Source organism: Pagrus pagrus (genome assembly GCF_965226575.1).
Source record: "Pagrus pagrus genome assembly, chromosome: 10".
Classification (NCBI taxonomy): domain Eukaryota; kingdom Metazoa; phylum Chordata; class Actinopteri; order Spariformes; family Sparidae; genus Pagrus; species Pagrus pagrus.
Genome location: NC_140194.1, coordinates 28,133,790 through 28,156,528, shown reverse-complemented (window position 1 = coordinate 28,156,528; position 22,739 = coordinate 28,133,790). Strand labels below are relative to the sequence as shown.

General features: G+C 40.6%; 2 protein-coding genes across 3 annotated transcripts; one reads left to right on the top strand and one right to left on the bottom strand.

The window, feature by feature from the left end:
* Positions 1-2,049: 2,049 nt before the first annotated feature.
* On the top strand, positions 2,050-10,157 carry LOC311263429 (olfactomedin-like). Of its 2 annotated transcripts, none has more exons than XM_084363492.1 (5): positions 2,050-2,139; positions 2,330-2,488; positions 2,768-2,980; positions 3,789-3,921; positions 9,109-10,157. In XM_084363492.1, the coding sequence occupies exons 1-5, from the start codon at positions 2,083-2,085 to the stop codon at positions 9,954-9,956; spliced, it is 1,410 nt and encodes a 469-aa protein (XP_084219618.1). In that variant the 5' UTR covers positions 2,050-2,082; the 3' UTR covers positions 9,957-10,157. The 2 variants fall into 2 exon arrangements, with proteins under 2 accessions (XP_084219618.1, XP_084219617.1); XM_084363491.1 differs by having other exon boundaries at positions 2,327-2,488.
* Positions 10,158-10,947: 790 nt separating this feature from the next.
* Positions 10,948-21,221, bottom strand: LOC311263461 (olfactomedin-4-like). The gene is made up of 7 exons (XM_084363534.1): positions 21,136-21,221; positions 20,884-21,006; positions 18,804-19,022; positions 18,338-18,491; positions 15,698-15,925; positions 12,424-12,592; positions 10,948-12,191 (listed from the first exon to the last, which is right to left on the bottom strand). The coding sequence occupies exons 1-7, from the start codon at positions 21,187-21,189 to the stop codon at positions 11,756-11,758; spliced, it is 1,383 nt and encodes a 460-aa protein (XP_084219660.1). The 5' UTR covers positions 21,190-21,221; the 3' UTR covers positions 10,948-11,755.
* Positions 21,222-22,739: the final 1,518 nt, after the last annotated feature.

Below are 22,739 nucleotides of genomic sequence, written 5' to 3'. Positions count from 1 at the left end.
GCCCTCTTTTAGAAAGATGGTTGAACTAAATAAGTAGGTTAAAATCTTCAAATAAGCTTAACTGATTTAAATTAATGATGAATTGCCATGACATTTGTAGACATTTATGGTCCTTAAAGGATGAATCCTAATGACTGTGGTGATGCCCTGACCTTTCAGCTTCCACTTGCCACCATGAGCCTCACAATCTTTGTTTTTGAGTGAAATGTTTCAACAACTACTGATGGATAAAAATGTTATTTGTGTACTATGTAGTCATTTAATTGTAATATGTCCTTTATTAGACTGTAAATAAAAACCCCATACCCTAAACACAAACCATACACCTAAGTCATGCTTTAATTAGAAATCACATGTAATGCCCTATTAGACCTAAAATATGCTGTACTGAGACATTATTATACTGACTAATACTCTAATTAGAAACCAAATAGGAGATCTTAATACACTATTAGAAATTATTTTAGAAGATCATGAAATTAGAAATCAAACGCTCTGCAAGAATCAGATTCAGAATATTTTGATTAGATTCTATTTTACCCATACTGTCAAATAACACTGTAATAATTATACCAAATTAAATACAACCAACATGAACCTATGATGGTTCAATAAGAAAACACAGGGTGTAATTGGACAAATGTAATGCCAAATTAATAATGGTCAGACAACGCTCAGTTCGTAGGTAGGCAACTATTACATAGCTGGCTTTCTTGTTAGCACCTGTCTTAGGGGTTAATTTGCTACACATTCAAAGAAAATTGAACTGCAAAATGAAGCAAAAACCATATTTATTTCGTACCTGTTAGACTCTTATTAGACTTTCTGAGAGGTTAGTTTGCAACAGGACAAAGTAACCGTCCCCTCCTCAGTGTGTAGCTGCACTTCTCCAGCCTGATGGGCCATCATCTCAACTGCTTGCAGTGTGTGTTCTCGCTGGACACTTCTTGTATCTAAAATAACGCAAGGGCCTTGTAGAAGCCCTCCCAGTTAATCCTGTATGACACTCTGCAGCCCCTGAAGAGCTGCAGAGGGTCATCCAGGATTAGCTGTAGATACTGCAGTTACAGACCCATAGTTTTAGATGTATGCCAGCATGAAATCTAGACCCATCATTTTAGAAACTCGAAGAAGTTTTTCATCCAGAAGTAACAATGAATGAGTACGATTTTTACTGCTGTATCATTACTATTGATAAAAACGTATGATATCATGCTGAAGCGAGTCAGTTACAGGTGTAGTGTACAAAGGACAGGCTGACATTATTCAGTGAAGGTAGCTCGACCCATTTGTCATTGATTTCTATTAACAAATCAACGTTAACTTACAAGTTGTTGGAACAAAACTTTATGTCTTACCTTATGTCCATCTTTACCGTGCGCATGGGTTCTACTTTGCTTCTGACATTACTCAGCCTGTTGTGGTTCTTGTGGGTTTTTTGTTTTTTTCCTCATTTCCCGGCACACACTTTTCTCATCCTAATGAACAATGTTACTACAAAGTTAGTTTTCATCGGAGAAAACAGAAACATTTTAGCCTAATAACAGCATGTTAGCCTGAATTAGTGAGGCCACATTTGAAGAACAAGGATCAGAAAGAATAGCTGCTGCCCCTGGTGACAGCTAATAAGCAAATCAACACGTCATCAACCGCTTACACCTATTAACTACTAATAGTATGAATTAAAACGAAAGACTTCAGTACACTGTCTCACTACTGGTTGATGAATGTCATTGTCACATTAATAAGTGAATATTTCCGTCTGTCTTAAATCTGTGAAAAAAAGACAGAAGTGAGATGAGTGCAAGAGTTTTAAATAATATTGCAAAGGGGAAATATATTTCCCATAATACATAATGAGGGAATATGGGGAACTTCTGATTAACTAACTGCTGTGAAATTGCATAGTTTGACATTTTTAGTTTCACATCCACGTGAGTGGTTTTACAGCTGTGTCGACCCATCAGTGACAACAGTCAAGTCAGGAAAAGGTATTTTTGTTGTGATCGACTTTAAAAGAGAAAAGAGAAGAGGAGTGGTGATTTCAGCTCAAACAGCTTCTGTCCTCTTCAGTCCACTTTCATGTCTCCAGCTCTAAACATGCTGCTGTTGCTCCTGCTGCTGCTGCTGCTGCCATCAGTGAGTAACACTTGATATATTACTCTTAGAAACTAAGAATAAAAGTGAAAGATTAAAGTTTTAAATCTTCCACTTTTATTCAGACATTAGACATTCAGACATTCTTTCGTTTGTCTTTTTTTATAGTGCAGACTTTATACCATCATTGCAATCTCCTTAATGCACCATTTATATCCATGTGTGACAGCAGGGTGACGGCCGGGCTCAGCGTTCATCAGGCCAGAAGAAGAATGGCTCATGTGTGTGCCCGGTGAACTCCACCATGTGGTTGTTCCCTGCTGTGAAGTATGAGGCCGTGCTGCAGCAGGTTGAGACCTGTGGAGAATCTCTGACCACGCTACAGGAGCAGGTGAGAGTCCGGTCCAGCCCAATTCCACCTCTGACTTGATGTATTATATAGATACATTGTAGGAGCCATACTGTACATACTAACGTTGGTATGATGCATACATTTTAATGTGACATCTTGACTGGATTTAACAATTGTGTTTTTTTTTATGATTAATATCAGCATGACTTCCATGATGGTACCCAATGAAAAATAAGATTTCAGAATATATTAAGTTGAACATGAAATCCAGAAAGCACATAACATTTTTCAGGACTTTCGGTCTGTGTTTTCTCGCAGGTGACTTTGTCCAGCCAGCTTCTCCCTCAGTTCAACGCTCTGGTTGAGAACCTGACGGCCCGTCTGGAGCCTCACCAGTACCTGCGCAACCGGGGGGTGTACACGGACCTGTCTGTGCGCCTGCTGGGCCAGGAGCTCGCCCAGCTGGAGACAGATGTTGATACCGTCCACAGCCAGCTGAACAACACCCAAACACGTAAACTCTCCAAAGAGGTACAGCAGCACATACAGTGAAGACACTAACATGATTCCTGAAGTGGTATTGCAACAGCCTACATGAGTCACATGAAGTTACACTAAACTCTACTGGGAAACTCAATGAGGTTGCTGCACCAGCAAAATTTAGATACATAGTACAGCAAAGGAAAATACAGTATGTTATGCTAATATTGTCTAGTATGGCTGGACCAGATAATATTTTTTTACATTTAAAAGTATATTTTACATATTTTATGACATCAACCATAAATTAAAAAAGAAGAAAAAAACTCAATTTGAATCAAGTCATTCATCAGAATAAATGGAGCCACACTCAAATGAAGATTCTTGTTTAAAATGAGGATGTAAATTACCATGATGTTGTTAGAGCAGAAAAAGATCATTTTGTTATTGTTGTTATGTAAATGTGATGACGCCTTGATAAAGGTTCTAGATAAAATGAGTTGATTGTTGACTCTCATTTCCAGGGTGTCAGATACTGGCAGTTTGAGCTAGTAGGTCCTTGGAATGAGACTTAACAATAAACTACCATGTTAAAAAAAAATGTGTGCAGAAATCAATTGATGATTTAGCATTCGATTAACAAATACATTTTCGAAGGTTTCCAACCATTCAGGACAGGCCTCATGTCATGTCATGAGCAGACAGTAAATAAATATAGAATATCAAGTGATATTTTGTGATATTAAGAGAAAAAATAATTTATTAAGTTAATATAATGGGTTACCGTGTGCATTTATTAACTGTATACAATGTTTTACGTGTGTGTGTGTGTGTGTGTGTGTGTGTGTGTGTGTGTTAGGTGGGTAAACTGCGTAAAGACGTAGGCAGAATGCAAATGTGGGACACGATAAATATCAAGACTGTCAAAGAGAGACTGCGCTACCTGAAGAATGGTGCTGAGTCCTGCAAGTCAATCCCCAAAGACTTCAGAAGTAAGTATGGTGTGTGTGTGTGTGTGTGTGTGTGTGTGTGTGTGTGTGTGTGTGTGTGTGTGTGTGTGTGTGTGTGAGAGAGAGAGAGAGACTATAATTCATTGCAAAAACTACAGCATGAAGAACAAAGAGAACTCAGTCAGACGCTAAAGTAAAGACACTGATTGATTAGGTTTTACGTATTTGTCCAACTGACAACTGAACAATCACAATATGTTGAACCAAGAGGCTACAGTATATGTAAGATATGGCCAGAATTTTTGTCTTAAAAAAAAATCCAACAACTAGACTGGCCAAGGCCCAACAGTCTCCTTTAATCAGGGGCGGACTGGGGGGGAAAAGTGGCCCGGGAGTCATTGACAGACCGGCCCACTTCATGCGTGGTGTGGGGAGCCAGCCAGCCAGCCAGCCGGCAACACAAGTTTCATGTACCTTGATGAAAAAAACTGCCTCTGATGTTGTTTTGGACCATAATCATATAGTAATCATTAACCTGAACCCTTAAGTAGCCTACAGTAAAATAATTACAGCAGTATAATGATTTTCCGGCATGTAGTGATTTTAACGCAAACAGATCATTGATACAATAAAATTTGGCCGACCAATTTGCCAGGCTGTTAGAACTGAATGACACTGACTGTCTATACCATGAGTAAACCACTAGAGGGCAACATAATTACAACAATAAGCCCATTTCAATAAAAATGTTATTTAAAAATCATATTTTCATTGTGATCAAGATGATGACATACACACTAAGTATAGCCAAGACAACCTGAACCAAAATAAATAATGAAGTTAATTAAGATGTGGTAATAAATAATATCTTGTAGCCTCAAATTATGACTTAATGACCTGTATCTTTTGTGCACATCAGCACATTGTTTATTTTCCTCCCCATGACCACTGTTAGGCTCCATACATGTTTATTTATCATAAGTCACATCATTATCGCAATATTGAACAAGGTTATCGCACATTGCAGTTTTCCTCATTTTGTGCAGGCCTGTTACACACTCTGGAATATTATTACTCAATGAAGTGGTGTCTGTCTGATGATGATCCCATGTAGGTTAGGCCATGTACAGACACATAAATAAACTATTCATTCATTTATACTCATTTAGTATTGGAGTCAATTCAAAGACAGTAACAGGTTGATTTCAACCAGACGATAACATTATCTATAGGCAGGCTGACAAATACAGGAAACATCTGGTCAGTGAATGGTGCTCATTTTGGACTCTGTAGGCTAGCTAACACTAGGCTAGGCACTTTGTGGCATTAACTAACATTAGCCAAATGAGCATTTTCACTTAAAGCATCACCAAGTTCCAAACATAACTTAGCCTACCATTATTATATCACTGGTTCTTTGACTGGGCTCTGAAGGCCGCTTTGTTTCGTGCTCTGCCGTGTCAGAGTCAGACTCATCATCCTTGCTGGACTCAGGTGCATGTTTGGAAATATCCAGCTATCGAAGCTCACCGTTGCTAACGCTGCTAGTGCTGGGTAAGGCAACATCATCAGATTCTTGTCTGGTGGTGATGGCTAAACCAGAACGACCACCAAATAGGTCCGTAACTTCCTCGAGGGATTTCTTTTTTTTATCCCTAAGCTTTTCAGCACCACCTTTACTTTTTTTGGCTCATTTTTTATGCTCCATCTGCCCAAACAGCGCTGGATCTCAATCCACCAAAGCTGTCTTAGCGCAGTGTGATTGACAAGTAACAGCTGCAACAGCCTGAGGAAATGAATGGGACTTACCCACATGGACGAAATGTGATTGGATATCAGCATAGGCAGTGACACGTGAACACAGGTATAGCCTATCACAACAATAGCCGCCCGACCCAGCCCCCCAGTGGACCACAACGCTGTTGGCCGTTACGATAGACTTTTTCCCCCCTTTCTTTTTCTTTTTCTCATGGAAGTCCCCGTACGCCAGTCCGCCCTTGCCTTTAAGTCAGTCAAGCCTGATCCAATAGCAAAGAAAAATAATGAAATCCATCAGATCTGGATTTTTATCTGGATCCACATCAAGTTGTACTCACTTATAGAAGCTGTTCACATTTGGTTTTATCATCTGTCCGTTTATCATCACACTTGGCCTTAAATACGACTCGACATGTGTCTTGAGTGACCACTCAGATTGGATCTCACTTCCCCGCTCTATTTGCAAATATACACCTACATCACTGGGACAAATGGATACGCTTTTTACACAGAGAAAAAAAAAGTCTCCATGTATAATGTTTGTGGAATTAAGAAGTAGGCCCAAATATTTAAGAAATGTTGTAGACAGCATTTAAAATGGAGTCTGGTGACCCACTCCACAGACAACAAAGAAGTAGCCTATATTAGTGACTGTTGACTGTATTTGTCATGTTTACCATCAACATGTTATATTCATTAATACATTTGCTGTAAATGGTGAAATCAGTTGAACCAGTGCGTTGAAACAGCTGCTGGGAGGTTGAACACTTTACGAAAAACAGGCTTTATGGCCGTGGACACATGTCCGTACACACTGCTTAAAGAATGTGGTCACCACCTCCGAATGTGGTCTGAGTTCTCAGATGCGTCTTCAATGCATGTTGGAAGTGTTCCCGTCTTTACTTAGAGCTGTCCACTTGTGATCAGATCGCTCAGGACTGATGTTGATGCCAAATGTGAACAGTCTCATAGACACCATCCATCTAAATATGCCACATTTCTTCCATCATGATCCATGCATTATTCCCTCGAGACTTTAACCAAAATATCAAAAACACCAGTTAAAGAACGTGAAAGAAAAGTCCTGGATCTGTCCATTTGTCCAGATCCAAAGCAAAAGTTTTGGGCTCTTTTCTGGGCCGAGACCTATCCTCCATTCAAGTTCAGTGGAAATCCAGTAGATGTTATGTCAAAGACGTACTGTAATGTTTACTGAGGTTAGCGTGCTAACCAGCTAGCCCGGACTGTCCTGTCTTGTAATACCACTTTGTACCACAAGAGGTGATAGCCCCCATAGTTTCAGCTGTGAGGTGTAAAACCGGCGAGTTCGCTCTCTCACAAAATGACAATTTTAACAATCTATTTTCCTCACTCAACAGAAAGCCATACACCTTCAGAATTCAGGTTTCTCTCTTTCACTGAACTAAGGCAAACTTAATGAACTTGTTAACACATCGTAAAACACACTACATTCAGACACAGCTTCAACAAAATAAAACTCACCAAAACAGTCTTGGTTTGTCTTTCCACAATCACCTCTGGTTTGGTCGAAATAAGTCTTCAATTCACAGAGTAAGAAGTGAAAATATTCTGGCTCTACATGCCGTTTTAGCCGACTGCTGGTGCCCAGTGCTCTCTCGCTCCTCTGCCACTGCATGCCTCTCCTGTCCCCAGAGTCATACTGCTGGTCAGAGCTGAAGTAAATCATTTTTGTACGGTATCCCCATCATCAAACTGACCTCCATTGGTCTCAGAGGCTATGTTCAGTCAGTGTGCCTGACTCACTTTTGACCGCTCCACGGCTAACTGAGCTACTTGCTAGTGGCAGTTAGTTGCTACAGCCAAAGATAGCTGTATCACAGAGTATAGTGAGCAAAGGTAACTGCTGCTCCATATAGTTTTGGCCCCACCTTTGATTCAATTCTGACCATTTCTTACAAATCACACCTTCAAATGGTAACATGGAGGCAACCTTCTTCAGGCTGTCCTCAAAATTTGAACTTCAACTCCTTCTATATTGTACAAACGATTGAAAATGTAAATTTTGTATCAAACTACCTGCCACTTCTTAAAACAGCGGTTCTCAAACTGTGGTGTAGCATTTTATGGAGGAACCACATGACTACAAAAAAGGTGGAGTAGAAAAAAGGGCTTCCATTTTCTCCTGTTAAAGGTTAAATATATGAAATTTTAAACATTAAAATGGTGGTGCCAGCAACTGCTACCACGGTCAACCAACTTTCTCCACAATCATTAACTGCACCGTAGGGGTGGAGCCGAACCCGAATACGGTATTCGGAAAGGCACAAATAACGTGTTTTTTACAAATACTTATTTTGAACAAATACTTTAAAAAATATTTGTATTCGGGAACAAGAAAAACATCATATCAAAAAGCTACGTTTCCTCATGAGAGCGCAGTACATGCCCGGATGAGTGAGTGAGTGACGTTCAGGAGTCGGGGGTGGGGGCGGGGGGGTCGAAACACCGCTGTTCCGACCCCCCCGCCCCGCAGCTGTCCATGGTGCTGCTGAACCAGGTGACGTTGTTGACACTCTGCGTTGTGGCTTGTCTGTGAAACGCGTGCTGCTCAGGGACTGGGCAGATCTGTCCCACTTGCTTTGTCCCTCACTCCGTTGGGAGATCTTCCACAGAGTAAAAGAAATACACATTGTTTCTCTTCCCCGCTCCGCTCGAGCGCGACTGAACGCGGCTTGAGCCCACTTCACGGGCGCGAGGCTGCTGCAGCTGGCGACCCTGCTGACAGCAGACCGGGGGAGAAAAAAATTCTTTGCTCGGTGCTTTGGTTGGGTTTTAGGCGATGAAGAAAGGAGTTGGTTAAGTTTAGTAAAAAGACCAGGTAGAGGCCAGAAGCATAATGACCGCTAGCTATAGGCTACTATGTCATATTATTTACAGATCAAGTTTAGTTCTTGGAATTCTGTGCATTAGAAAGAACAGTTCTTTTAAGTATTATTTGTTTTTATTCTGTCTGTTCAACGTCCTCCAACAAGGACGGGTGGTGGTGGGGTTCATAATGTTCACAATGATATTTTATTAGTTGTTGGTTTAACCATGGATGAGGTAATGGCTGTTATGTTATTTTCTTTTCAATGACATTCCTTGTTACATGTTCATTGCTGGATTTATGGAAAAACATCAACCAATATTGCATATCCATAATTATTATAATGGATAATTAAAGAATACTTACACTATAACAAAAATTAGAAGTGTAACTCAAGAAAATATATATTTTTACGCCTATTTTGAATTTTACTCGAATACAAATACAAATACAAATACTTTTCCCCCCTCAACAAATACAAATACAGGTACAAATATCGGCTGCTCTGCACACCCCTACTGCACCGTTAAGGAAAACATGAAGAAAACCCTTTAATCTATAGAAAGCTAGAATTAAATATCAATAAGCAGTAGCCTAACCCTCTCATCTCTCTCTGTTTCCAGGCCAGGGCACGCACTGCCTCAAGGGCCTGATCACCAGCATTAGTGAACCTGTCGTGACTAAGGTCAATCCCTTTGGTAAAACCTACGTCTCTGGTTCGTGGGGCAAACAGGCCCAGGTGGACAGTGAGGAACAGAGGAACAGTTACTGGGTTCAGCCTCTGATCAGCACCCACAAATGGGGCAACTCTCTGCGTGTATTCCAAAGCTACAATGACTTCATGCAATCTACCAAGTACAGGGACTTTACCATCGCTCCATCTTACAGTCACACCGACACCATTGAAGGTCCCAGTGCTGTTCTATATGGTGAAGCGCTGTACTATCACTGCTACAGCTCTGCAGACGTCTGCCGCTACGACCTGACGAGCAACGCTGTTAAACGGGTGACACTTCCAGGCAACGGCGTGGGCTACAGCAACAAGTTCCCGTATTGTTACTATGCCTGCCGTGACAACAGTGATGTGGACATAGAGGCAGATGAGACAGGATTATGGGCCCTCTATGCCACTGTTGGTAACCATGGTAATCTCGTAGTGAGCCGGCTAGTTTGGGACAGCGAGGCTCAGACCCTCAATGTCACACAGACGTGGGAGACGAGGCAGTTCAAAAAGGCAGTGAGCAATGCTTTCATGGTGTGCGGTGTGCTGTATGCCACTCGTTACGTGGACGATTACCATGAGGAGGTGTTCTACGCCTTCGACACGGCAACAGGAAAAGAGGACAACTCACTTGCACTGCCACTGGAGAAGGTAGCTAAAGGAGTGGCCAGTCTGAGCTATAACCCCACTGACAAGCAGATTTACATGTACAATGATGGATATCTGCTGGCCTACCAGGCAAACTTCTGATCTCAAGCTCTTCTAATGTAATTGGCCCTTTATATCAATTTCCATGTTGGTCATGTTCGCAGAACTTTTTCAACAAGAAATACACATAAATAGAGAGGTCCAGCTATGTTAAACTATATAAAATATCATGATATGATATCATAATCATCCATGAGGTTAGCTAATATTAACAGTCAGGTACTACATGTCTCTACGATTTGTAAGGCAAATCACATAGTGTTTACTGTAACAAATGTCTGTTATGTAGCACTGTTACACTGGATGGGATAAAATTGTATAAATGACCTTATAAACATTCTTTACTGACCTCATTAGCTTCAATAGGATTTATTTCCCATAGAAAATACAATCATCATGTTGTTGGCTGTAGTTGTAGCCTGGAGTGTCAAGTCTTCAGCCACACTTATAGCTCTGTGAGGCTGTAAGGCGGTGGAAAGCTACTTTCAGCTAACGGCTAATTTCAGTTTGCTACCATGCACAATGACAACATTAATCTGCTAATGTTTAGAAGGAAATGTTTACCATGTTTACTTTCTTAGTTTAGTATTTTAGCATGCTAACTTTAGCTACTCTTTAGCTATTTCAGTCTTTCCCCGATAGGTGAGTCTGCTGATATTGTCAGCCCTCGAGCTAGCTGTCTGCTAGCGTGGCACCAACACTCAAACATTTACTTCAGTTTTTAACCACGGTAGGTATTACACTCATCTTTGACTGAATTTGGGGGAGAATTTGAGGGTAACATTACTTTATTGCTAAATATTGATTGCATTATCAACCCAAAGGTAATATCAATTAAGACGGTAAGTCCTATCTGAGAATCAAGTTCATGGTTAGGAGCTGACAGTAAAAGAATGAGCTGGCAGTTATACCAGCCCAGTGGTGGTTGAACATAATAACAAGTGAACTTTCACGCTACTGAAGTTTAGAGTTCACTTTATACAGGTATATTATATTCATAGTACTACATTAAAATCAAAACACTACAAGAGTCTGAAGTAGTTCTATTTTATTGAGATATTCTGCCACACTGTACATTTACATCCAGCTTTCACTTGCTTGGTTGACAAAAGACAATGTAAGTATTTTCTAATAAGATAAGCCTCATGGGCTACATTTCACTCATAGATCATACTATAAAATAGTGCTTTATTTGACTTGGTAGAAAACAGATAAAGTCTGAGCAAAGGACAGCAAAGAGCATTTCACCACTAACTTTAATGGCCAAGTATGTTGTACAGAAAAGGAATTTGACTTTTAACATTGCTCTAAATGTACTTTAACAGAACTTGGCATAAACAGAACAGGGACAACAAAGTTGAACATATAAGCTAAAGATAGACAGGACTATCATGTACATAAGTATGTGAAAAAATAGATTGTGAATATGCATATATGTATGATGCCTTTATTTATGACTGATCATTCAAGCTGCTCACTATTACACAACTCCCAGATAGCAAAATTGTTGCACCCCAGATCTGGCCCACTTCAGACATGTCATCCTGCCCACATACAACATGGAATGATGGCACTTAATTACCAGGCAAATAAACCACAACTGGCCCAAGTCCGGGCAAGATCCAGCTCGCCAGAATAAACCAGCAAAGGTCCAGATCTGGGTCATTTCTGGTATATTCAGTTCGTTCTTGGCTGAATTGGTCATGCTATAGCCTGCTAGTGGCTCAGATCTGGCAAACAAGACTAGACCTCCCAAGTGCCACCATTCCATTGCTATCTGGGTTATGTTAGCCCTTATTTAAATACAAGCTTTTATAGAAGATGTTGTTTGCATTAACTTTTTATGAAAACAGAACCTTATAGGAGACCATGTAGGAGTCACAGTAGGCATGTAGTATCTGGTCCACAGGGCTGTAGTTCAGGGACAAAATGTTGGGATACATCTTTCTGATGAAGATGCCAAGGTTGAACCTCTCTACCTCTGTGGTAGTGTCAAACGAATAGAAGATCTCCTCCGTTTCTTTGTCGATGTACCGTGTTGCATAGAGCACACCACACACCATAAAGGTGTTGGTTACTCCCTGCTTGAAGACCGAGGTGTGCCAGGTTTGGCCAAGTCTGAGTGGTTCATCGTCCTCCAGCTTGGACAGCACTAGGTTGCCAAAGTTCTGGTTGGTGGTGTAGATCACCCAGACGCCTGACTCATCTGTAGCCAGGTCCAGGTCTGTGAACAGGTAGCATTCCTCAAGGTGACAGAAGTTACCCTTCGAGTTATACCTGAAAAACACAGAGGACAGAAGTGATGTGAAAAGCATCTTGGTTTTATTGGACTTGTGTTAGAGGCTGATTCATACATTTTTGTTTTGTTGTTCTTACAAAACTACAACATTTCAGGCAAATGTGAAAGATGTTGTAACTTTTTTTGTAGAAACAAGGCGTTCCTCACAAATTCTGGCATGAGCAACACCCAGTCAAAAAATTAGCTTAAGGACAATGTAGATCAGCGAACCTGGTGCCTTTGGGTAGTTTTATGTTGGTCACAGTGTTGGAGGTGAGGTTGAATCGACAAACTTCATCTTGGTTGTAACAGTTGTAGTACAAGGCCCCTCTATACATCACAACATTTGGACCCTGGATGGTGTTGGTGGTTGGGTTTAAAGAGCTGATCTGGACATTTCCTGGAAGAAGAAGAAGAAGAAGAAGAAGAAGAAGAAGACACAAGAGGAGATGAGCATATACTAAGTAAGCTATTGTTATTAGGGATTGGCCGGTATGTTTTTTCAGGGCTGACACTGATAATTAGTCATCAAGGAGACCGATAAGCAATATTTGGAATCAATATGTATCTGCAGTAAAAATTAGAGTGAAAGTGTTGAGATTTTGACGAACCAGTGATGGAATGTAAGCACAGTTTACTGATGAGGGGAGGTAGTGTTTTCATTGTGTGAATCACTTTGTGATACATTCTGGAGGGCAGTGATCATCGACTGGCGGCCTGTGGGAACCAGCCCACCAAACCTTCCAATCTGGCCCGCGACTGGATTCCAAAATTGTGAGGATCAAAGAGAAAATATTGTGTGGTCCCCACTATTGAAGCAAAAGAAAAAAACAACTGAGACTGAAATAACTATCAGAAATCCCCACCTTTTACGAAACCTCATAGTCTGTTTACATTCCAAAATGAGGACAAACTCGCTGCACTGTTTAACATTTATTGTTCTACATACCGTTCTTCTTTGACATCATTTTTCCACATGCCCTTGCTTAACATTTGTTTTTATTTCAAAGTCTCAACAACAAGCTTCAAACAAACAGACTTCTCAGTACAAAAAGAAAAGAAGAAAAAACAACTGGCATAACTTAAAAGGGCATGGTAAATACCGTGGTAACAGAACGAAACACAAGTCACAAATAATGCTCGGCACGTCAAATAAAACGTTGAGTAGGCTAGACTAGCAATTTCAAATCACAAGGCTGAAATAGGCTACTCACACGTGCTTAATGGGAGAAATTACATTTCCCCTCTGACACCAACTTTTTCACATCAGGCTTGGCAGCTGTCAGACTGATGCGCAAAGAGTCCTCCAAAGACTGGTTTGACAGTCGGTTCCTCTTGTGTGTTTTTATCGAGTTCATCTTGGAGAACCCTAACCCAGCCTCGTCCAACAGCATCACCTTCATCACGTTTGCGGACAATTCTCCACTTGGGCTGATCGTGAATGGGTCGCGCACAAGCGTTGCTTTCTTCCACTGTCTTCAGTGCATTGAAGTGCAGCAGCCTCCCTGACAACAAATCTGCGTGGAGCAGATCAAGTTTGTTCCAAAAGGCATCAAGTTTTTCCACCATATCCACCATGGATTTTTCTTTTCCTTGTAGCATGAGATTGAGTGTGTTCAAATGGGAAAAAATGTCTGTTAAAAATGCAACGTTGCACATGTATTCTCTGTCTTGCATGATGCGGAGATGGTCAGCTGCCGCTTTTGATTTACTTTGTTTCAAAAAATCCATTATTTGGACTTTGAGTTCAACAAAGCGCTGCAGTGCTTTGCCCTTACTGAGCCAGCGCACGTCATTGTGGAGTAACAGGTCATCATGAGAAGCTTGAGATTCCAGCACAAATTTGCGGAACAGCAGGTTCTGTTGCTTGAATTACCTCTGATGTAGTTAATAATTTTCCTTGTTTTCTCCATCACCTCTTTGAGCTCCCTGCTTAGTTTTGCGCACAGCACGCTTTGATGGATAATACAGTGAAGTGCGTTAGTTTTAGGAGCAACAGTCTTTATTCTGCTCACCAGACCCCTGTTTTTGCCAGTCATGGCCGGTGCACCATCTGTCAGGTTGACTTTATCCAAGGACAATCCATGCTTTTTAAAAAATTCCTCCAGTTTTCCAAAGATAATGTCACCAGTGGTGTTGTCTTCCAGTGGAAGCAATGCCAGCAGCTCCTCTCGGAAATCTTTCCCTTCAAAATATCTGACAAAAACACACAACTGTGAAATATCAGTGTTGTCAGTGGACTCATCAATAGCCAGCGATACGTATTTAGCTTCCTCGATCTCATCAATAACAAGTCGCTGGACACCCTCTGCCAAGACGTGACCATGCAATCTTTAAAAACCTTAGCTTCAGTAAATGGCCTGTTTTTGTTTTGAAAGCACCCAGGCAGCCTGTAGAGATGCACATGTTACCCTCTCTTGGTCAGTTAAAGCTCGAGTAATAATTCCACTGGCACGGGAGTAGGCAGATTTCAGTGTGGCAATTTTTCCCTGACGGGCCTCTGACTGCTCAGGATGAGTGGGACTCAGGAACTCCTTGAAACTTGCATGCTTCGTGTTGTGGTGACACCACAGGTTATATTCTTTAGCAACAGCAACTGTTTCACTGCAAATGAGGCATACAGGTGAAAGTTGGCATGATAAATGCGTACTTATCAGTCCATTCATCATTCAAGAGGCTGTTTTCCACATCAACATTACATTTCATGGACTTTGAGAGTGCCATTTTACCTGCATTAAATCGATGCTAGAGGCCTTTTCCTTCCACTAATCTTGACACTGGGTGTTAGCGTTGAAGCCAGTGATGGATATGACACCCCACAATCAAGGCAAAATATCTCTATCACTCCTGGTGGTTGACTGTGGTGTAGGTGAAAGGAGCCTGACTGGTAAAGGCTAACAATGCCTTCAGTTTTGTAATAAAATTATAATATCTAAACAATAAACATGAAACAATAATGTTTTAGGCCAAAATGTGATTTTTTTATTTTATTTAATTTGAATGGCCGGCCCCCAAGGTGTCTGTTCGGAAAAATTCTGGCCCTCCAACATATACAGTTGGTGACCCCTGTCGTGGGGAGAGTGCTATACAGATAAAGCCTGATTGATTCATTGATAGGCATCCTGTTTCAAATCAGACTCTGATCTAAAACTGAGCAGCGCCCAACTAACACCCATCAGTGGGACTGTTTATTGGTCTGGTGTGATGCAATGCATTCTGGTTGTTGTAGGTTTTTGGTTGCACTGGGTTATATATTCCTTCATCACCATGAACACACAGTGTAGCATATTTTGGCTAAATCCCACATACACTGTCCTGCAGCCAGAGTGCTCTAGAGAGCACCAAATGTTGTTTAATCTATGGCTGAAAATAGTCCCCAACTGACAAGGCTTTGATACATGTTCCTGTCGATTAGAAGTGAATACTGCACAATCATGCACACTGAGCTGAAAGGTTGTACATTTTTAACATTAATACTTAAGACTAGAACATAAGTGTTCTTTACCTGGGGTGCTCACCGCACCAGCGAGAGCACTCAGGCTGGAGTAGAAACGGACGTAGTTGGAGTATTTGTTGCCGGAGGTCAACATTACCAGCCAATGCCAGCTCTCCTTCCCAGCCTCTGGTTTAGGATCCCGACCCCAGGCTCCATACTTATAGGACCCAGGATATTCTCCTGCTGTGGACATCCTCGGCCCGGTAATGTTCAGAAACTGACCGTGAGGACAGTTACCTTAGGAGAAAACACAAAATGATGAGGTAGAGAGACTAAATAAATACAGCTGGTCCAGTGAGATGTCCACTGGTTGATGATTACTTCCTAATTGTGGTGTTCGGTACTGAGAGCTTCCCGCAGTCCATTTATAGCCTACATTAGCTTCAAGTGAGGGTGAAGTCAGTTCACAGCTGTGAGTGACCTCTGATGCGGAAGCAGTGAACACAAAACCTGAACGACCGGATGTTGGGTGTGATTTGAAGGTTACTGTGCAGCTGGGGTGTAAAGATTCACGGATATGAATTGGAATTACTTTTATTTTTAAATTAAATATGTTAGTACATCATTGTGCGGCCTCTGGACTGATATAAATGTACCAAGAATTGGACAAAGGTTGTTTTTAAAGTTATTAAATGGTTGACTGAGATTTAGCTGCTAACTGCTAACTATTCTGCACAGGGTTGCCAAATCTTGTTTAAGGTTAAAGTTCAAATCAAACTTTATTTGTCCTGCAAGGGAAATTTGTCTTTGGCAAGTGGCGTCGTAACAGCTGCTTCGTACTTGCAATACATACTGTACATACACAATACATACACTACAATAGTAACAATGGCACACATATCCAAGAAAGAAAAGAGAAAGAAAGAAAAAGAAAGAAAGTGCGGAGAGTGCAATAAATAGTTTAAAATACTTATAATAAAAGTCCCCTCCACCCGACCGAGGTCAGATGGTGGGGTGGGAGGGGGCTAGGGTAGTGGATCCGCAGCAGTAGGCCTCCCCACTACCCTAGTGGGGGAAGGGAGGGGCCTCTGCCACGAGAGGTGTTGGTTTGTTTATTTAGTAATGAGATGGAGGTCGGAATGAAGGAGTGTTTAACACGGTTGGTCCTGCACCTGCTGGCTCTATAGCGCCTCCCCGACGGCAGCAGCTGGTACTCTTGAAAGAGGACGTGTGAAGGGTCACTCAGAATCCTATTTGCTCCCTTCACAACTGTTCCCTCATATATTGCCTGGAGGGACTGGAAGTGATCGTGATCATGTTTCCCCACTATCCTCAGTGCTGTAGTCACCATTCGTTGGAGTCTGGCCTTACACTGGACTGTGAGGGAGCCGAACCATGCTGCCATACCATATCTTATGATACTGGCCAGCACCGCATTATAGAATGTTAACATTATCTCGGTTCGGACCCCAAACAGCCGCAGCCTTCTTAGAAAGTGGAGCCTCTGAGCTAATCTGTTACAGAGGAAATCCACATGATCGCTCCAGCCCAAGCTTTCAGACACCATCAAACCCAAGTACTTGTATGAAGGAACCTGTTCAATAGTGCAGTTATCAATGATTACCCGGTCATGAGCTGCAATTACCTTAGGGTTAAAGATCATTTCTTTTGTCTTGTTAGTCTTAAGCACCAAATAGTTCTTATCACACCAGGTTTTGAAGGTGGCTATCTCACTGAAATACACGGATTGGCAGGTATTCACATCCAACAGACTTAAAATTATGGTGTCATCTGAGAATTTGATGATATGGTTGTTAGGGTGTGAACTCCTGCATTCATCGGTGTATAACGTGAAGAGGACCGGGGAGCTGACACAGCCCTGAGGCACGCCAGTGCTGCACTGCCTCGGGGCTGTGAGAGAGCTATTTACCCTGACTTGTTGTGTCCTGTTCGTTAAGAATGAGTAAAACCATTTAATGATAAAACTACGGTGGCCCTGAGAGCTCACAGCACTGCAACTTAAGAAAACACATGCAAAAAGACAAAACACAAGCAAATTAAGAAAACATCTTCATCACTTTGACAACACATGCGCAGCATTTAGAAAATGCGCTGCAAAGATCACAACACAACACGTTATCACAATATCGACTTGTTTTTTCGTTTTTCATTTGCCAGATTAAATGGAATAATTGAATGATCAGATGATACACGGACCTGTGTCCGGACATGTGCATCACTTTTAAGTGTCCTCTGGAAACACTTCCGTTGTGTTGTGGTCTTTGCAGCGCGTTTTCTAAATGCTGCGCATGTGTTGATGAGAAGATGTTTTCTTCTAATGTGTTGTGTTGTGATCTTATGGACCAGTGAACCCCGAGTACTGCCACTTTTATTGCAACGGCCTATTTTAATTTATAATGGAAAATGAATGACTACATGAAACAAATGTTAAGAACTGTATTAGGTTGCATTGAATCACACCGGATCATCCCCCTATTAAAAATACGAATGAATCATATCAAAGCCCATGTATCTAGATGTGTATAGATTTATGAAGGGTAAAATATCAAGCAACTAAATATCATGTTGCAAAATGTATCATAAGTGAACTATACAGATATAGAAACAATTATGAAATAACATGAATCTGGTGGTTTCCAGTCGCAGTCAAAGAAATAAAAAAATGTGTAGTGTGTTTCTGGGACAAACCATGTGGAGGCACAGTGCTGTTGGTGGAGGGGAGGACTGTATTTCTGCACTGGTCCAGGTCTCTCCTAAGACGCCGGTTCTCTAATTTTCCCTTCACCACCTGCATGGTGTCATACGTCTGCAGCTCCTGCATCTCTGCCCCCAGGTCCTTCAGCTGATAGACAGCAACAGGACAGACATCCCACATATAAGACAGATGATTCTGTATGTAAGATTAATCTAATAAAGACATTTTATCAATGAATTTTAAACCTAAGCTTCACTCTGTTACATTTCATTAGATTTAGCTTTTGGCTAGGCATTTTATTTTGGTTGTAGCCATTCATGTTCTGCAATATGTATTTTTGTAATGTCTTTCAATATTTAACAACTGGCCTGCTCACTTGAGTCTTGTATTAAACTTGTTTCAACTCCTGGTTCTCATGCCATTTCTAATGTCAGTGTTGTGCAGCTGGTGTGTGATTACCTTTGTAGTGGTGTCATTAGTAAGATGTTGGTGTTCCAGGGTGATGCTGCTGAGCCTGCCGATGAGCTCCTTGATATCCTTCAGTTCATTTTCGACCACCAGCAGGCTGATAACTCCATAGAGCTCTCCGTCATCCTCCCTCTCCAGGGCCGACACATCTTCCTGCAGCCGGGGCAGACGTCGTTCCAAACCCAGCAGCAGACTCTCCAGCTCCAGAGTCTGAAGAGAGAGGAGACACCACTCAGGACTCCTTCAACATCAATGCATACATACAGGAATTTGGGTTTTTCTTTTTTATTATCATTCATTTTATTATTATTATTATGTTTATCAGTTTTATAGCTGCTGAGGGAGGTAGTGCTCTCTACACTCTGGTTTAGAAAATAATATGTACTTGCAAGTCTAAAGCTGATTAGCTCTCCACTTTAAAGAGCGTCACAGCTGGACCTAAATATAATTATTGAATTGGTTGAGCTGCAGCAAGTCCAAAATAATCATCTTTTTAGTTTTAGTTCATACATTTCTAGTAGGTCTGGAACAATATACTTATCTCTTGATTAGATACTATCACCATACTTTGGGTGCTGATTAGGTATTTTGATTCAGTATTACGATCATTGCAATTTTTGTTTGCCTTTTTTACATTTGCATGGAAAAGATTGAATCATGCACTTATACAGACTGTATGTCATGAGTCATATTTCCAAAAACTATACGCATCACATGTCAGTCAGTCTTTGAGTTTTATTTCAGCAACATCACTGCTGCACTGCATAAACAAGTTGTAAATGAAATACTACTGCTTCATACGCTGTTCCTACTTATCTAGCTTTTTCCATAACAAATAGATGTGTACAGCACAAATGAGAGACTTAAACTAAAAGTATTTTTATACTTAAACTTTATTTATTTATATAGCACCTTTCATACATTAAAAATGCAACACAAAGTGCTGTACAAGTTAAAAGACCCGACCCGGGCACTGAGGATCCAGGTGAGGAAAGCAACATTGGGGAGCCATCCACGCTGGGAAATCATGTTGATCCATGGCCACAAGGGGGCACCGCCACGGGAACCACCCAACCAGGACAGACAGACGGCTGTGGGGATGGCCGCGGTGCAGTGCCACACCGTCCGTCGAGGCCATGACAGCCCCCAGGGCAGCACCCCCATAGGAGGATCAAACTAATCCCAGCGTCGAGGGACGCTTTTCCCTGTGAGAAAAACACAGGGGGCCCTAAACATGTTGCTTCACATGTTAAGCATGTGAAGCAAAATGGATCCTTTGTTAAGGTAATATCATCATTCAGATAGCATGTTAATGCTAAATTATAAGTTGAACCAGACCAAACGCTAAAATTGATTCAGGAATTCATCATCATAAGAAAAAGAAACACCATACTTTGGGAAATAAATTTTTTTCCACTCCTAATTGCCAGGGTAAATCTTGTGTCTTGGTTGGAAAACATGTGGAAAATATGTGGCTTCTACTTTAGTAATTCAGGTATAGGTTAAGGTTTATTGCATACCTACACTTATACACTGTATGCTGTAGTATTTCTCATGTATTAATTACTGGATGGTAGCATGCACACAAGCACACAAATCTTGTACATCTATCCCTGTGAGGACCCCCCTTTTCTAGTTCCTTACCCTAACCTTAACCATGGCAACTAAATGCTTAACCCCAGTCCTGACCCTGACCCTAACCTAAGCCTAATTCTAACCTTTACTTTCAGTCCAAATCAATCATCAGTCCTTTGAAGGTCTCTGCGAGAATGAGGACTTGCCAAAGTGTCCTCACTTTCCAAAAATGTCCTCACTTCGTGGTGAAAAACCAAGTACATACACACACACACACACACACACACACACACACACACACATTCATACCTACTGTGCTCATATACTCACTCTCACATAAACAGAGGTATGACACCTCCTGCTTAGGCTTTGCAGATATTATTTATTTATTTATTTATTTATTTATTTATGTCACATGTTTTTTTCATATATATATATATATATATATTCAGTCAAACACTTAATCATCATCATCATCATCAACACTAAAAGTTACCTTCTGTGGGGTGATGTTAGTGTTACATCTTGATGCACTGTCCTCCACTGTGCTGAGTTTGTCATGAGGGAACTCCCTCTCTGAATTAGTAAACTCACACGAACAATGATCACCTGAAGGTGCCTGAAATATTAAACATGGCATTTTAAAAAATTACTAAGTACCATACATACATACATTTGAAATGGGCAGAGCATACAACATTTAGGACATGAGAGTCATCCAATAAAAATTGTATCTGTGTTTTCTTACCTGTTGGGTGAGGGTGATCAGAGCACACAGAGGAACGATCACATAGAGCTTCATGGTGGATCAGAGAGCAGAGCTCAATGAAACAGTGCCTGAACACAGTTCATATATGACTAACCCTAACCCTAACCCTAACCCTTATGAACACTCCCACTCACCTCTGCATGTGAGTCAGTGAATGTGTATGTGTGTTTGGTGTGTGTGCATGTGTGGTAATGTGCCATGCTTCCTTCAGAATGTGATCACTTCCTCCTTGTGCTTCTGATTGCAGCAGCACAGGGATGTTTTGATATGAGGAAGGCAAAAATCACAACGATACTGACAGATGTTAGTATGGCGTAACATTTTTAACTGAAAATGTAATTTTCAGAAGAAATGTGAAAATATCCTGTCGTGGGGTGGCTGTGACTGAAAAACAGAAGAGCTCGATTTCCAAGAAACCCCAAGCAGCAGGCTCGGTGACAAATAAGGTTTTCAAGTTGACCAAAAATTAAAACAGGTCAAAAGTGTTGACTAAAATCTTATTTTGCAAGTGTTTTAATTCTCAATTAGTGATGACACCAGTCAAAATGTCAAACAGGATAATAATGTATTTTTTGAAAATATTGTAATATTAATTTTTTAAAAATCAGTATCAATATATACATTGAGCAAGCTCTTCATCCACATGTTAATGCTACAATGTGACATTAGCTGCAAAATGTCTAAAAAAAATTTTTTTACGGTAGGCTGCTTGACATCGCACTGTTATTGTTTTCTCAACTCCATGAATTTAAATATGACTTTTAAGGGGGAAAAATCAGCAGTATCCCACCTGACTGAAACTCCTTATGGGTTTCCACACGCATTTAATTTCAAGTTAAAACAACATAAACACAACTGATGTTCATAAATAATGCATGTTTATGTTGTGCAAAGAGAATCCCACTGGTAGTTGTTTTTTCAAGGTAATTACAGTGAAGAAATTGCTATGGACATAACAAAATAAAAAAATAAAAAAATAAATAAAAATCTTTAAATATTAATATCATCTAATTTTAATGATAAGGCTGTCACAATATCAGATTTTAACTACATGTTTATCGTATTAGTAAAATATAGCTCTAATTTTAAATAAGAGAAAACAATTATATATAAACTCAATCAATGTTCAAGTAGCACTTGTATAATGCTGTACTGTATGGTACCATATATAATGAAAGAGCACTTAAAATAGTTATGAATTGTATATATTATTGCTTATCTGAAAAGTGAATTCATCTTTGATCAGATTTTAGATTTGTTTTAAATGTATTTGACAAAATATTTATATGTATATTTCTCTATATAGCAGTGCCTCATCAGAAACCAGTGTTGCTCTCAGATACCAGTTCATAGGTCAACCTTCGGTGCTATCTGTTATAACAAGAAACAGGAATAGAAAGTGACCACTCTGCACAAAATATCCACACAAGAAATCCTGAGTGATTGTAGACTGTAGATGAAAATAAGTAGGTTAAAATCTGCTAATAAGCTTAATTAATTTAAATTAATGATGAATTGCCATGACATTTGTAGACATTTATGGTCCTTAAAGGATGAATCCTAATGACTGTGGTGATGCCCTG